At 43.1% G+C, this 16,376-nt stretch overlaps 1 protein-coding gene across 2 annotated transcripts in view; it reads right to left on the bottom strand.

Annotated features, from left to right (window-relative positions):
• The window catches only part of C1H10orf90 (chromosome 1 C10orf90 homolog), a 235,573-nt gene that overhangs the window by 207,293 nt on the left and 11,904 nt on the right, over positions 1 to 16,376 (bottom strand). For both annotated transcript variants that reach the window (XM_060095879.1, XM_060095956.1), the window contains exon 2: positions 2,352 to 2,424. In XM_060095879.1, the coding sequence (XP_059951862.1) occupies positions 2,352 to 2,424 (73 nt within the window). The remainder of the gene's footprint in view (positions 1 to 2,351; positions 2,425 to 16,376) is intronic.

The following is a 16,376-nucleotide window of genomic DNA, read 5'->3' as shown; positions in this document are numbered from 1 at the left end:
ACAGCTCAGGCCAATTTTCGTAGAAGAGGTGTGACAGGTCTCCCTCCTGGACCAAACTTTAGTCGGACTCCTCTGAGCCCTCTTCCCGGCCAGGCTTCATCTAGGCCTGCTGCCTTGGCCTGTCAGGTCCAAGAATCCCATTGAGTCTAGTTTTATTCAAATCCTGCTAAGCTGGTTTCACAAGAATCTCCCTGACCTGTGATATCTAATCAAGTTCTTCTCGGTAACTCTCCATCCGCTGAGTCGCTCACTCCCCCCAGCAGCTGTAGGTCCCCAGGTGCCTGCCGTACTCAGAGTTGAGCTTGGTGCTGCACTGGAATCTCTCCCCTGCTGCAGCAGCTCAAATAAAATCTGTCTTGCGGCTTTCAACCGGCGTCCAGTGCAATTTCCCTTTAACAGGTGGGAATGACCTTGTGGGAAGATGCGGAGGGCATAAATGTCTCCTCAAGGAGTCAGCCCCCCACGGAAGCACGGTGCCCACACATGCACCGACTCCGACAGAGACCATTCCTGACCTGAGTCAGTCTCCTCTGAGAACTCTCTTCAACAAGGCCACGCTCTTGGGTTCTGTCCTTGGCCCGTTTAGCCCGATTTTAGCAAGAATCCTGCTGGGTCAATTTAGAGGAAATCCCCCGTTCTTGATATCTGATCAAATTCCTCATCCCCCACCTGTCAAGTCACTTTAGCCAAAATTCCCCTTACCCCTGATGTTTCCTCTTAGAAGTCTTCCATCCACTGACCCCTTCCCTGCTCCTTGGCTATAAACTCCCATTTTTCCTTGTACTTGGAGTTGAGTCCAATCTCTCTCCCCTCCTGTAAGACCCCACTGTTGCAGTCCCTCTGAAAAAAATTTGCCTTACCCTCTTTAACACGTGTCGGGAATGATTCTTTAGCAACTCCTTGCCTTCAGCCTGAATACCAAAGTTTTAAGACTGCCTCAAAAGTGTTCTTCCAGGAGGAGAACTTTGAAAATATAGATAGATCTAAAAGGAAAGAAAGAAATCCAGGAGATACGTGTCTTCCCGCTCACCCAGGGTTGCTTGGGCACATTCCCTGCAGCCTGGACCTTTAACCTCTGGTCTGGTGCTTGTTTCTAGGTCATTAAACTGCTAACTACCACGTGAGCAGGCATCCCTGTCGGAAGAGCTGGAGCAGGCCCGTTTTAGCTGACCTAGCCCTCAGGGAAAGAAGACAGACACATCCACATGAGGTCCCCTGGGCCTGACTGTTCTCCCAGGCACCTCCAAGTGCCCCAAGGAAACGTGGCATTCTTCCCAATGTCCCCAAACTCCCCGTGGGGGTGCCGGTGGCCAGTGTGCTTCCTGAGCCTGCTGCCCACACTACCAGAAACTTCTATCTGTGGATTCACCTTCTTACTACAAGCAATTTCTGGGCTAGGTTTTTAAAGGATCCAAACTAAAAAGCTGCCACTACTAAAGAATAAACTTATAAACCAGGCTGTGGTGGCTCCACAAAGGATTAACTAGGAAAGCTCCTTTAATAATATTTTTGTCTTGGGTTGACTGTGTCAGTTAAGGAAAGGATTTCAGACCCCTGATACCTTTGATATAGGCAGGTGGTGAGGGGTAATGAAAAGAGAGGCTACAAATGTGTGTGTGTGTGTATGTGTGTGTGATCACACACACACGCACATTGATACCAACGTATCAGTCACATTTACAAACTTAAATTCAAATGGAGATTAAAAAATTGAATTTGCTATGTGAAAAACAATTCTTTCAGAATTTTTGCTACAGTCTCTGAATAGAAATATTCTATTAACCCAGCAGTCTTATTACAAGACCATCAGAAATTTGACCTACACCCATATGATTTCTCTCATGAAAGGGAGTAAAAAAGCTTAGCTTCATGCCATTTACATTAACAAACTTAAAGTTAGGGACTGGAACCATTTCACCTAGTGTTTCTACAGTTGAGTGCCTATGAATTGAAGCTTCATAAAAAGTGATTTATGAACGCACAGACACTGTGCCTATGTTTCAATTGCACCGGCTCCAGCTCTGAGAAGATTCCACATTTGTCCCTGCTCCACGCTGGCCTAACCCCCGCATGTTCAGCGATCTGGGGTAATCTTGGCTTCTGAAGGCATTACCTAAGGCAACCAATATTTCTTCTGCGTTGTTTGTTTTTTCAGAGACTGCCAGCCTAAAAGCCTGTGTGTTTGGAAATTCAAATCAGCTTCAAATCTTGTCAGAGTCACTGAGCTCTCATTTCACGTTTGGGGGAAGACTAGTCTCCAAAGCACATTTCACTATTAATAAAAATAAAGGAGAGAGAGACTAAATAAAGGCTTGCAGGGAGTGCCACCCGGTCAGTGATGAGTTCTTTACCTGGATTTGAAAGATTCTCGTTTCTTTCCCAGGCAGAGTGATCTTTGGGGGATGAGAAAAGCCGACTGTGGATCTGGAAGATAAACAGAAACCTTCCCAGTTTTATATTCTTATTTGCCAGATATATAATCTTCAGTAATGTGTGTTACTGGATTAAAAAAAAAATCAAGAAATGTCCCTAGAATTTCTCCTTTCTCCTGAGAAAGGACTGCAGATTGTAATGAATATACTTATTTCCATTTCTCCTGTGTTAACTCTGCCAATGAATTAAAGGTGGTTATCTTTTTCCTTTTTTTTTTTTTTCTGCTTGTGGCTTTTCTGGGTATTGAAGAAAAGTATTATTATTTTTATAGAAATCTAGTTGATTTATAGTATCGTGTTAGTTTCAGGTGCACAGCACAGTGATTCAGCTATATGTGTGTGTGTGTGTGTGTGTATACACACACACACACACACACATATCTATTCTTTTTCAGATTCTTTTCCCTTCTAGGTTATTACAAAATACTGAGTAGAATTCCCTGTGCTATACAGTAGGTCCTTGTTGGTTCTCTGTTTTATATACAGTAGTGTGTATCTGTTAATCCCAACCTCCTAATTTACCCCTCCCCGTCCTTCCCCCTTTGGTAACCATAAGTTTGTTTTCTATATCTGTGAGTCTCTTTCTGTTTTGTGAATACGTTCATTTGTAAAGGGTCTCTTTCTGATGATTGCAAAATGCACAAGAAGGAAGCAGGGAGGGAGAAAAACTAATCAGTGAACATGGATTTTGCCATGAATTTTGCTAGTAGATCAAAGAACCACATCTCATATTTCTTTTCTCTCCCAGCAAAGTGCTGAATGGGTGTTGAGCTAAAATTGGACATTCGATAAATATTGATAAACTGATTAATCATGAGCCATCAAATTTCAAAAATTAACCTTCAAGGCCCAAAGAAAATAAGATTAACGTATACAAAAGTGTTCTGCTGTCTGCAAGCATGATCAGGATACTGACTTTCTCTGCCAAACGACAAAGGTTTATAAGTTTATTCAAAAAGCAGTTCGCTGTGGGTGAGTCTTTCGGTTCTGATTTATCAACTTCTAATCAGACTCCAGAGAACCCCTTCCTCATGGGGTCTCCCTGCACGCCCATCATCCCTCTGAATAGCCCGTGACCTTTCCCCAAAGCTGGAGAATAACTCTTTGGACCCCCCCAGTAGTAATCTTATCCTGATCTGAAGAGGCTACACAGTCATGGAGCTGCAGCCAGCCTCTAATTCTGAACCCCAGTAAACTGCTTAGACCCAGGGGAGAGTTAAGCTTTTCATTGCTCACGTCTCGTTTTTGGCCCCTTCATATCCCCAGCATCTGGGCAACCAGTTTGGGGATAGCAGAGAGGAAGCTGCAAGCAAACAATTCTTCTGTTCCAAGCAGGAGCCTGGCCTCTGAGACCTCATAGCGAAAGAGAAAGAATGGGGCAGGACCCAGACTGCGGCTGGGCTGAGATGGGGAGAATTAAAGAGTTACATAGCATTTTCTGCCACTTTTCAGGGTCCTCCCCCCGGGCCTCACTCAGCCACTGCCAATTGGTAATATGATTATTAATTATAATAAGCATAAGAAGAACTGCTGACAGTTATCGAGATTTCATATGGGCCAGTGCTGTGCTCTGTGCTTTCCATACATCATCTCATTGAATTCTCACAACTGTTAGAAACATATGCTGCTCTCAGCCCTGCTATGGCAGCTGAGAAAGTCAAAGCTAAGGTCCCCCACTGGGTACCTGGTGACACAGGCAGGATTCAGACCAGGCTTGTCAAACCCAAGCACCTGAGTGTTTAGCCAGCATGTCCCAAATACTGTTACTATTATAATTCGAAAAGACACATGCACCCCAGTGTTCACAGCACCACTATTTACCGTAGCCAAGATGTGGAAGCAAACTAAGTGTCCATTGACAGAAGAATGGATAAAGAAGATGTGGTACATATACACAATGGAATATTACTCAGCCATAAAAAAGAATGAAATAATGCCATTTGCAGCAACATGGATGGACCTAGAGATTATCATACTAAGTGAAGTCAGACAGAAAAAGACAAGTATCATTGATATCACTTATATGTGGAATCTAAAAAAATGATACAAATTAACTTATTTACAAAACAGAAATAGACTCACAGACTTAGAGAACAAACTTATGGTTACCCAAGGGGAAGTGCTGGGGGAATAAATTAGGAGTTTGGGATTAACATATACACACTACTATACATAAAATAGATAACCAACAAGGACCTCATGTATAGCACAGGGAACTATACTCAATATCTTGTAATAATCTACAATGGAAGAGAATCTGAAAAAGAACATATGTATATATATATATATATATATATATATATATATATATACAAAACTGAATCACTTTGCTGTATACCTGAAACTAATACAACGTTGCAAATCAACCATATTTCAATAACATTTTTTTAAAATAAAAAAATTAAAAATTGTTATTTTTACTAAGTATTATTGTTTGGTTATTTGACTGTACCTGGCTGTGCTTATATAGCTATCACACTTACATATGTCCTTTTCTCAGACTTAGCATAGACATGTCATAAGAAACACACACGAGGGCTTCCCTGGTGGCGCAGTGGTTGAGAGTCCGCCTGCCGATGCAGGGGACACGGGTTCGTGCCCCGATCCCGGAAGATCCCACATGCCGCGGAGCGGCTGGGCCCGCGAGCCATGGCCGCGGAGCCTGTGTGTCCGGAGCCTGTGCTCCGCAACGGGAGAGGCCACAGCAGTGAGAGGCCTGCGTACAGCAAAAAAAAAAAAAAAAAAAAGAAACACACACGAAAACTTTTCAGGAAGGAAACAAAAGTGCAACACAGTAGACATGAGGATGGAAAGTAATTTAAATCCTAAATTTAGGAGAAGAAGTGAGTTCTCTCTCCGCTGCTTCAAACAGAATCAGTCCCCTGTTCCGGAAGCTATCCGCAGAGGAAGCGGTGCAGGGAGACTCCGGTCCAGCAGAGATTTTAAGCTTCCTCTCTCCAGGGTTGTTGTCTTGTATGGCTCTTTTCAGAAAGAGTTTTCTGTGTATTTTTTAAAGTAACTCCATCAAGCCTCACAAGTCAGGTGACCTGGGACCTGACTCGGAATCAGGTCTGCCCAGCAATTCCCCTGTGCACCAAGCAACGCTGATAGAGAGCCCAGCCCCAGAGTGTGTGAAGTTACAAGCACTAAAGTGTACTGGTTCCAACCGAGGACAATTTTTCTCTCTCTCGGGTCCCAGTGACTGGCAGTAGATAACAAGCTGACTCAGCCCCGCAGCCCTCTATAAATGCCTGGCCTCTCCGAAGCCTGGAACCGTCTGGTACAGGTTCTGGGTATTACAGAAACCCAGAATTCCCAACAACAGGGCGATTCAGGAACCTCAGACATCATCTGACCCCGGCTCTCAGTCCACCAGCGACATCCTGGAGACATGTGGCTTTGGCTCTACGCTCTGTGGGTTGCTGACTGAAATCCCTTCCTGCAGAAGACAATACCTTCCATTGCCCTTAGGACAGAGCATCAGAAGAGCCCTGTGTAGTCTGCGCCCGCTGATCTCTGGGCATCACTGGGCACCCCTCTCCTGGCCACATGTGCTGTGTGAGCTTCCCTCATCCCCTTGAATCGAATTCTCCCCCCTACCACAGGGCCTTTGCACCTGTTGTTTCATCTGCACAGCGTGTTCTTTCCCTGGTCCTCCTCTGACCCCGCTCGCATGACCTGCTCGTGTGTCCCTCCATACACCACTCTCAAAACTCAGTTTCTGATTTATAAGCTCTTACAGGAGCATTCTTTCCCTTCAGAGCACTCACTTGTAAGCACGCATTGACTTGGGTAAATCTACGACCAATGTCTGCTTCTCCCCTAGACTCTAACCCCTCTGAGAATAAAATTATGTTGGCCTCACTTGCCAATGTATCCTGGCTCCTAATAGGGCTAGATGCATAGTAGACTTTCAATAAATATTTGTTTAAAAAAGGATGGAAGAATTAACCAAGCAATGAATTAACAAAAGCAAAGCTTCCTCCCCAAGTTAAGTGGCACAGTGGCCTTTAGAATCCACTGCCCCATCTCCTCGGAGACCGTGCACCATCAAGGGTCCCCCCCTCCTCTCCGTCTTCAACTTTGCCCTCCTCAATGTTTCTAACCGTGTCCAAACCCTTCTTTTCTATTTTATTTTTTTCACTGAAGTATAGTTGCTTTACAAGGTTGTGTTAGTTTCAGGTGTACAGCAAAGTGATTCAGTTATACGTGTGTGTGTAGGTATGTGTGCGTATATATATTCTTTTATCATATTCTTTTGCGTTATGGTTTATTACAGGATATTGGATATAGTTCCCTGTGCTCTACAGTAGGGCCTTGTTCCTTATCTCTTTTATGTACAGTAGTGTGTATCTGCGAATTCCAAACTCCTAATTTATCCCGCCCCCACTCCTTTCCCCTTTGGTAACCATAAGTTCATTTTCTATGTCTGTGAGTCTGTTTCTGTTTTGTAAATGAGTTCATTTGTATCATATTTTAGACGCCACCAAAATCTTTCTTAGCTTAAAAACGAAACCAAAAAAATCCCTCCACAAACACACGGTGCTTTCCACCTTTCACCTTCCCACTGGCCCCAAACCTTGTTGGCCACACTCTCTGTCCCTCTGCCTCGTGCCCCACCAGGCCTCAGCTTAGCACAGCCTCGACTGAGCCACTCTGACCTATGACACGGAAATTCTTCTCACTATTCTCGCTGTGCTCTCCCGGCCCCACCCACCAGTCAGCTCCAGTGGATGTGCTGTACCAACGGCACCGGTGGGATACGTTCCCTAAATAGCTCCACATTGCATCTCCACCTCCTTCTCCCCACCGCTTCCATGGAGGGCCTCAGAATTCCTGCCAAGACCACACATTCCAGCAGCCTCCTCCCTCCACAGCATCCCCAGTCATGTTTCTATAAAGCAAATCTGATTGTGTCCCTCCCCAGCTTAAAACCCTTGGATTTCTAACTAATTCAAAATATAGTTAAGCGGGGGTGGGAGAGGGATAAATTAGGAGTTTGGGATTAACAGATACACACTACTATATGTAAAACAGAAAACCAACAAGTACCTACTGTACAGCACAGGCAACTATACTCAATATCTTATAATAACCTATAATGGAAGAGTATATAAAAAAAGAATACATATACTTATATGTGTATATATAACTGAATCACTTTGCTGTACACCTGAAACTAACACAACATTGTAAATCAACTATATTTCAATAAAAAATTTAAAAAATATATATAAAGTCATACGCACAAAAGACATTTCTGCAGTCTGATTCATTATGACAAAACACTGGAAGCATCCAAAATACCCTACAGCAGGGGCTGGCTTTGTAGGTCGGAGCACATGTGTTAATGTATCCATTAACATTACAACAATGCTCATAATCCACTCTAGAGTCTCCACATCTGCACATCTGTGGACATAACAACGTATCATGGCAGCCTTGAATGCTATGCCAATGTGGATATTATTTCCTAAGTGACAGGCAAGCTTTGGTGATTTCCGAACAAGGCAAGTCAGTGCCTTATGTTCAGTTATGTGTTAAAGCTTAGTCTTGTATACACATTAGATTACAGCCTTGTCTCTGGAGCCTTGATTCATGAGCTGAAATTAGCTGCTGCCTGTGTAAGATGCAACGTTTTGCAACTATATTTTACAAAGCCTAACATGTGATAGGTTTATTTTTTAAATTTTAATTCTCGTTATTGTGGTTAAATATACTTCACATAAAATTTAGCGCCGTAACCATTTTTAAGTGTATGGTTCACTGGTGTTAAATACATTCACATTATTGTACAACCATCACCAACATCCATCTCCATAATTCTTTTAATCTTGTAAAGCTGAAACTCTATACCCATTAAACAATAGCTCTCCCTTCCCCCACTCCCCAGCCTGTGGCAACCACCATTCTACTTTCTGTCTCTATGATTCTGACTAGTCTAAGTACCTCACACAAGTGGAATCATACAGTATTTGTCTTTTGGTAACTCGCTAATCTCACTTAGTGTAATGTCCTCAAGGTTCATCCACGTTGTACCCCATGTCAGAATTTCCTTTCTTTAATTAATTTTTATTGGAGTCTAGTTGATTTACAATGTCGTGTTAGTTTCTGCTGTACAGCAAAGTGAATCAGTTATACATATACATATACCCACTCTTTTTTAGATTTTTTTGCCATATAGGTCATTACAGAGTATTGAGTAGAGTTCCCTGTGCTATACAGTAGGTTCTTGTTAGTTATCTATTTTATACATAGTAATGTGCATATGTCAAGCCCTATCTCCCAATTTATCCCTCCCCTCCTTTCCCACTTGGTAACCATAAGTTTGTCCTTTTTTAAGACTGAACAATACGCCATCATACGTATACACCACATTTTGCTTATTCATTCATCTGTCTACAGACACACTTAAGTTGCTTCCATGTTTTAACCTATTGTGAATAATGCTGTACAAATGCTATACAAATATCTCTTTGAGATCTTGCTTTCAATATTTTTGGATATGTACCCAGGAGTGGAATTGCTGAATCATATGACAATTCTATTTTTAATTTTTTGAGGAACCAACATACTGTTATTCACAGAGGCTGTACCATTTGCATTCCCACCAACCGGGCCCAAGTGTTCTGTTTCCCACCCCCTCACCAACCCTTGTTATATTCTGGGGTGGTTTTTTTTCATAGTAACCATTCTAATAGGTGTGGGGTAGTTACCTCATTGTAGTTTTCATTTGCATTTTCCCTAACGATTAGTGGTGCTGAGCATCTTTTCATGTGCTTATTGGCCATTTGTATGTCTTCTTTGGAGAAAGGTTTATTCAAGTCCTTTGCCCATTTTCGAAATGAATTGTTTATTTGTTCTTGAGTTTTAGGAGTTCTCTACATATTCTGGATATTATTCTCTTATCAGACATACGACTTGCAAATATTTTCTCCCATTCTGTGGGGTGCCCTTTTACTCTGCTGATACTGTCTTTTGATGCACAAAATTTTAAACTCTTCATAAAGCCCAATTTACCTATTTTTCTCTTTTGTTGCCTGTGCTTTTTGAGCCACGTCCAAGAAATCATTGCCAAATCCCACATCTTGAAGGTTTTACCCTACGTTTTCTTCTAAGAGTTTTGTAGTTTTAGGTCTTTGATCCATTTTGAGTTAAATTTTGTACATGGTGTCAGATAAGGATCCAACAAGAGTGATCACTAAGTGACTCCTCATTCAGCCCATTCAAGACTTTATCTCCCTTAGGCCTCTGAAGCATGTTATTTAGTGAACGGCAGTGTGTTATTTAGTGACAGTAACTAGCAACAGTAATTTACCAAAGCCACACAACAGGAGGAAAGATTTAAGATCTCTTTGCCACTTCTGTTCCCAGAGGCTGCTGAGCCTGAGCCTGCTTCAAGCCTGGGGCCACACCAGGAGCCAGCACTGAGGGCTCATCGCATGCCAGGCAAGTACCTCCTTGAATCCTAAGACAGCTCAGTGAGAGAAATATAATTATTATTTCCATTTTACAGAAGTGGAAATTAAGGCACAGAAAGGGTAAGAAAATTGCCCAAAGTCACACACACCTAGTAAGAAAGTGAAGAAGCCCAGACTGGAACCCAGGCAATTAGGATGACTCCTTGGGAGTAAAAACTATGACTAGGATCAAGCACATTAAAAGAATCATGAGGGCTTCCCTGGTGGTGCAATGGTTGAGAGTCCGCCTGCCGATGCAGGGGACGCGGGTTCGTGCCCTGGTCCGGGAAGATCCCACGTGCCGCGGAGCGGCTGGGCCCGTGAGCCATGGCCGCTGAGCCTGTGCATCCAGAGCCTGTGCTCCGCAATGGGAGAGGCCACAACAGTGAGAGGCCTGCGTACCACAAAAAAAAAAAAAAAAAAAAAAAAAAAAAGAATCATGATACCCAACAATCATAAGAAATGCTCCAGTTTGCAAAGTTCTTTATTATACATCACCTCATTTGGATTCTCCGAAGTCCCTGAGAGGTGGCCAAGAAAACACAGAGGTTTTTTATGCAAAGAAAACAAGACCCACAGAGGGTAAGAGACATAAATGCCCCAAAACAATACAACGGTGGCTCTGGCACCTACACCAGCCCTCCTGAGCCTGGTCTGGGGTTCTTCCACATCACCTTACCACCTGCCTCCTTACAGAGTGCAACCTACCAGCAGAAATTCTGGGGTCAAACGTGACACCAGCTAGGATACTGATCACATTGACAACAAGTTGAGCTATGAACTCCATCAGGAGCCAGAAGCTGATTTGAACATTGTGGGTACAATAATACTGGAACCTTCCATTTGTATAAGACTAAATACTCCACAAAACAACTTCCACATTTTCGCACTCGGTCCTCCCAAGTCCTGCCATAACAGCTGTGCTCTAATGAGCAAATGTCTTATTGTCTTTTGCTGGATTTTTTGTTTACTGACTCCCCCTTCAAGACATCTGAGTACTCACTATGGACCCATAATCCCTTATGTACAATTCTAAAATTCATGAAGCTCTGAAATATGAGAGGTTTTCTCTCTGAGTTTGTAGAAAACTAATCTGACAACAAAACCTTACCTGAACTAACCTGGGGCTATTTATAACATTAATTTATTCCATTTAATGTGAATATTCATATATTTTATTACAGAAACATCAGTGAGATTAATTACAGGGTGCTACTCAGATCCCCCTGGGAATGTTATGCAGGATCACCTTTCTGAAATAAAACTAAAAAGTCACCGTTGAATTACATTTGGCCCCAAGAGTTCTGGATGGAGAACCGTGGATGGGTACCACAGATATTTAATGAACTCACCAGCCCCTGGGTTAGTGTTTTCCAAATACCCGTCATGCAGTCCCCACAAGACAGACGTTATCTCTGCTTATAGATACAAGCACTGGGGTGTGGAGAGATTCTCTAATTTGTTCTGTCTCACAGAGCTACTTAATGCCAGTGTCAGAACAACCAGAACATCATGTTCTCAGCATTCCCCATACGTGTGTGTGTGTGTGTGTGTGTGTGTGTGTGTGTGTGTGTTGGGGGGGAGGGGAGGTAGTCAGAGATGGCTTATGGGCTTTGTAAAGCATGAGCAAGTAAAACAGAGACTGAAACTTCATACACCCCAGGAAATAAGAGAGAGGAGAAAACAGGGATTTCCAGGCCTACATAGAACCCTACCTCCACTTTGCCTCTTCTGGACACCTGTCTGTTTGGCAAAGAAAACAGAGGAGAGATTCTGAAATAACTTATATCCCAAGTTGCCAACGACCAAGAGTGGATTTTGGCTGGCAGGGTCTTCTTTTTAGGGTAATGGGAGATACTGCTTGGAGTCTGCCAACAGAAAAACAGGAAAGAGGGCCACTCCTTCTCAGCATCCCTGTGCCTTCTCCTGGGGATGCTGGAGGTACCACTAAAGGGCAAATAACAAGCACAAGGTATTGATGGTTCCAGATTGGACCGCCTATGGGTTAACACAGCCTCTTTGGGGCCTGGAATGCACTCTCCATGGCTAATCTAGATGCGTGATTGATCTTCGCCAGTGTTGCATGTTTGTATTCAATCTTCTGAACTCTCTTCTGCAACAATAATTCATGTCAGAGCAGTTTATGGATCAACAGTGTATTTTCTGGTTAATGCAACCCTGGACCTATAATAATTCAAAAGTGAGATTTATCACTCTGCCACAATTCCATCTTCATGCTTCATCTCTTCATGTTTACAGCTGGTTTAGCTTTTTCTAATCTAAAATAAATCAGCATGAAAAGCATTAGATTTTTCATTTAGACTCTCAATTGCCTTTTATTACCGAGATAATATCCCTTATCTGACTGCAAATGGTGGGACTGTTCCCTTGTTAGGATCTGAAAAAATATGCTACAGTTCAACCTCTGTGTCTCTCCTTGCTTCTCCTTCACTTTGGTTTTCAAGGGTGGTGTCTGGTGGGGTTCTGGTTGGAAAATGAGACAAGTCAGGATGTAAAGAGGAGAGATCATTTCGATCATTCCTCCTCTCGTGAGACTCACAGACGAAGGCCTCCCCTGGCTGCCTCATGAGAAGTGATCTTGGGAGAGTTCACTCTTCATTGCCCCACCAGTGCCTTCAGCCCCTGTCTGTTTACAGGCATAAATGGGAGCAGCAATGACGAAAGACTTGACTGGAGACTTTTATGCGAACATCAGGGGTGGGGGGAAAATAACACCGTATTATAGGCATGTTAATTACCCAGTTACAAAGTCAATAAAATGTACCATTGGAAGTGTCCAATTCCATGAGATTAAGTACATTCACCATGTTGAGCAACCATCACCATTCTCCGTCTCCAGAGCTTTTCCATCTTCCCAAACTGAAACTCTGTCCCCATTAAACAAGGATTCTCCATTCCCCTCCTCCACCCAGCCCCTGGCAGCCACCACTCCACTTTCTGTCTCTGTGAAATTTAACTATTCCAGGCACCTCAGAAAAATGAAGTCAAACAACATAATGGGGCTTCCCTGGTGGCGCAGTGGTGGAGAGTCCGCCTGCCGATGCAGGGGACACCGGTTCGTGCCCCGGTCCAGGAGGATCCCACATGCCGTGGAGCGGCTAGGCCCGTGAGCCATGGCCGCTGAGCCTGCGCGTCCGGAGCCTGTGCTCCGCAACGGGAGAGGCCACAGCAGTGAGAGGCCCACGTACCGCAAAACAAAACAAAACAAAACAAAACAACAACATAATGTCCTTCTGTGCCTGGCTTATCTCAGACAGCACAAGGTCCTCGAGGCTCAGCCATGGTGCACATGGGCTGCCTTTCACTCTGTTGACAGGGTCCTTGGATGCACACAGTTTTTCACGCTGATGCAGCCCAACTTATCCATTTTTTCTTTCGTGGCCTGTGCTTTTGGTATTGCCATCTTGGATTTTTTAAATAATTTTATCTGTGAACTTGTGTTTTGTGTATAAACCCCATGGGATGGGCATGCATGTGAGCAGAAAGACGTGTGCCATGTGTGTGTTTGTTGATTTCCTTGCTGCCCCATTCACAGAAGGTGTTCTGGTGCTCCTTGATCACAGAATTCGGGTGAACCTACAATGCATGGGAGTTTAGAGAGATTCAAAGTGAATAAAAGTTAAGCGAATTATCCCAAGATCAACTAAGCAGAAGGATGACAGCCCCGAGAGGCCATGCTTTCCACTGGAACCAGATTTGCTTCAAATGTAGGAAGAAGGCTATAGATTTCTGAAAAACACAAATGCCTGAGCAACTCTAGACCTAGGATCTGGGACCCTTTGCTGCAGTGCTTGCACCTGAACAAACATCTGCTCAAGCAACAAAATACAAAGAAACCATAAGGGACTAAAAATAACTGCGTGCATGCACAGTTGGGGCAAATTATGGACAAGATACAAAAAGACCAAAAACCCAACGGCCATTTCTGAAGAGCCGGGAGCAAAAGCAGGGTGTTGGGGGCAAAAGCAGCGTACTGCGCATGCCCGCTGCACTCAACACCACCAAAGTGGGGGGCAGACCACCTACGCCACCGCTCCAGCCTGACCTCTGGACACACCCCTACCCTCATTCCACATAAGGAACCAGCTCACCCCCCCTTAGGGACCCAGCAAGGGAAACTGTTACTTGTTCTCACTCACCCCTGCTGAAGCAGGGGCCCCAGTAAAGCCTTGCCTGAATTTCTTGTCTGGCCTCTTATCAATTTCAACTGATTACGGAGGCCAAGAACCCTGGTTGGTAACCCTATCATATCTGTTCTTACTCCTCTTACATCCCTGTGTTAGCCAACCGCTTACGCTGAAAATAATAGCATAGAAGGAAAGGAGAGATGGGCAACCACAGTCCCCTTTCCTTTTGGTGCTTGCTTACTCATCAGTAAACTAAAGGTAGAGAGTGTTGGTAAAATATGATTATACCAAGGAATGAAATTAAAATCTGAATCGGTTTTTGCAGTGTTTCCGTTGTTCTAGTAAGAATAGATATATGAGACATTTCTCCAAAGAAGACATAGAGATGGCCAGCAGGCACATGAAAAGATGCTCAACATCACTAACTAGAGAAATGCAAACCAAAATTACGATGAGGTATCATCTCACACTGGTCAGAATGGCCATCATTAAAAAGTCTACAAATAATAAACCCTCCTGCACTGTTGGTGGAAATGTAAATTGGTGCAGCCACTATGGAGAACAGTATGGAGGTTCCTTAAAAAACTAAAAATAGGGACTTCCCTGGTGGCACAATGGTTAAGAATCCGCCTGCCAATGCAGGGGACACGGGTTCAATCCCTAGTCCAGGAAGATCCCACATGCCACAGAGCAACTAAGCCTGTTCACCACAACTACTGAGCCTGTGCTCTAGAGCCCGTGAGCCACAACTACTGAGCCCATGTGCCACAACTACTGAGCCTGTGTGCCACAACTACTGAAGCCCGCGCGCCTAGATCCCGTGCTCTGCATCAAGAGAAGCCACCACAATGAGAAGCCCACGCACTGCAAAAAACAGTAGCCCCATTCGCCACAACTAGAGAAAGCCGGTGGGCAGCAACAAAGACCCAACGCAGCCATAAATTAATTAATTAAAACTAAAAATAGAGCTACCATATGATCCAGCAATACCACTCGTGGCATATATCCGGAGAAAACTCTAATTCGAAAAGATACATGCACCCCGATGTTCACAGCAGCACTAATTACAATAGCCAAGACATGGAAGCAAATTAAATGTCCATCAACAGATGAATGGATAAAGAATATGTGGTATATATATATATATATATACAAAAGAATACTCCTTAGCCATAAAAAAGAATGAAATAATGCCATTTTCGGCAATGTGGATGGACCAAGAGATTATCATATTAAGTGAAATGAGTCAGAGAAAGACAAATATCATATGATATTGCTTATATGTGGAATCAAAGAACAGATACAAATGAACTTATTTACAAAACAGAAATGGACTCACAAACATAGAAAACAAATTTATGGTTACCAAAGGCGGGTAAGATAAATTAGGAGTTTGGGATGAACACATACATACTACTATATATAAAATAGGTAAATGAAAAGGACCTACTGGAAACTACTCAATATCTTGTAGTAACCTATAATGAAAAAAAATCTGAAAAAGAATATATATATATATGTATATAACTGAATCACTTTGATGTACACTTGAAACTAACACAACATTGTAAATTAACTATACTTCAAAAAACTTTTTTAAAAAAGGAAAATATATGCATGGATGAGATGAAAAATAAAAATTGTATCATTTCAATAATTCCACAGATGAGTTAAATGTTTTAATATTTGTGTTAAAACTGAGATCACACAATATAAAGGTGAACAGTAAAATTCATGGTAATAATTTAAATTTTTAGTTTTTCTTTACTTACACCAACTAAATAGCAAATAAAAACCATCATAACAAATCAAGAGAAAGACCATGGAAGAAAGGAGAAAGACTTATATGTTAGAACCTTAAATGACTATTATTCCTCTTTTTTTTAACATGGGGCCCACATGTTCATTTTGTTCTGGTCCCCACAAATAACACAGCCAAACCTGAGTGAGTGGCATGTACTGCAGAACTGTTGCATGGAAAGTCATCATATTCTTGTTCCCTGTGTCTGACAGCTGGCACAGTGGCACGCAGGCCTTTGGAGCATTTGGAACGCATATCCAGGCATTTGTTCCTGGATATTACATCCACAGCGAGGGGCAAACAGTGTGGATCTGAGCCCCCCGCATCTCCCATGCACCGCGGGCCCCTCTGCACGTCCATCAACCGAGACCCAGTCCCTTTCACACACCTGGCCTAACCCAGTGCCACTGAAAGCAGCTAAGTTGGAGAAGCCAGCAGTGTCCAGAACTCATTAGTGGGAGCTGAGCACACTTGTAGCTCAAATAATGAGTTTTGTGAAGTTTCTGTAAATGCAGGGCTGGATCAGAGGCTCTGA

The sequence above is a fragment of the Mesoplodon densirostris genome, chromosome 1 (assembly GCF_025265405.1).
Source record: "Mesoplodon densirostris isolate mMesDen1 chromosome 1, mMesDen1 primary haplotype, whole genome shotgun sequence".
NCBI classification, from domain to species: domain Eukaryota; kingdom Metazoa; phylum Chordata; class Mammalia; order Artiodactyla; family Ziphiidae; genus Mesoplodon; species Mesoplodon densirostris.
Note: the sequence above shows the minus strand (reverse complement) of the source record. Positions and strands in the feature narration are given on the sequence as shown.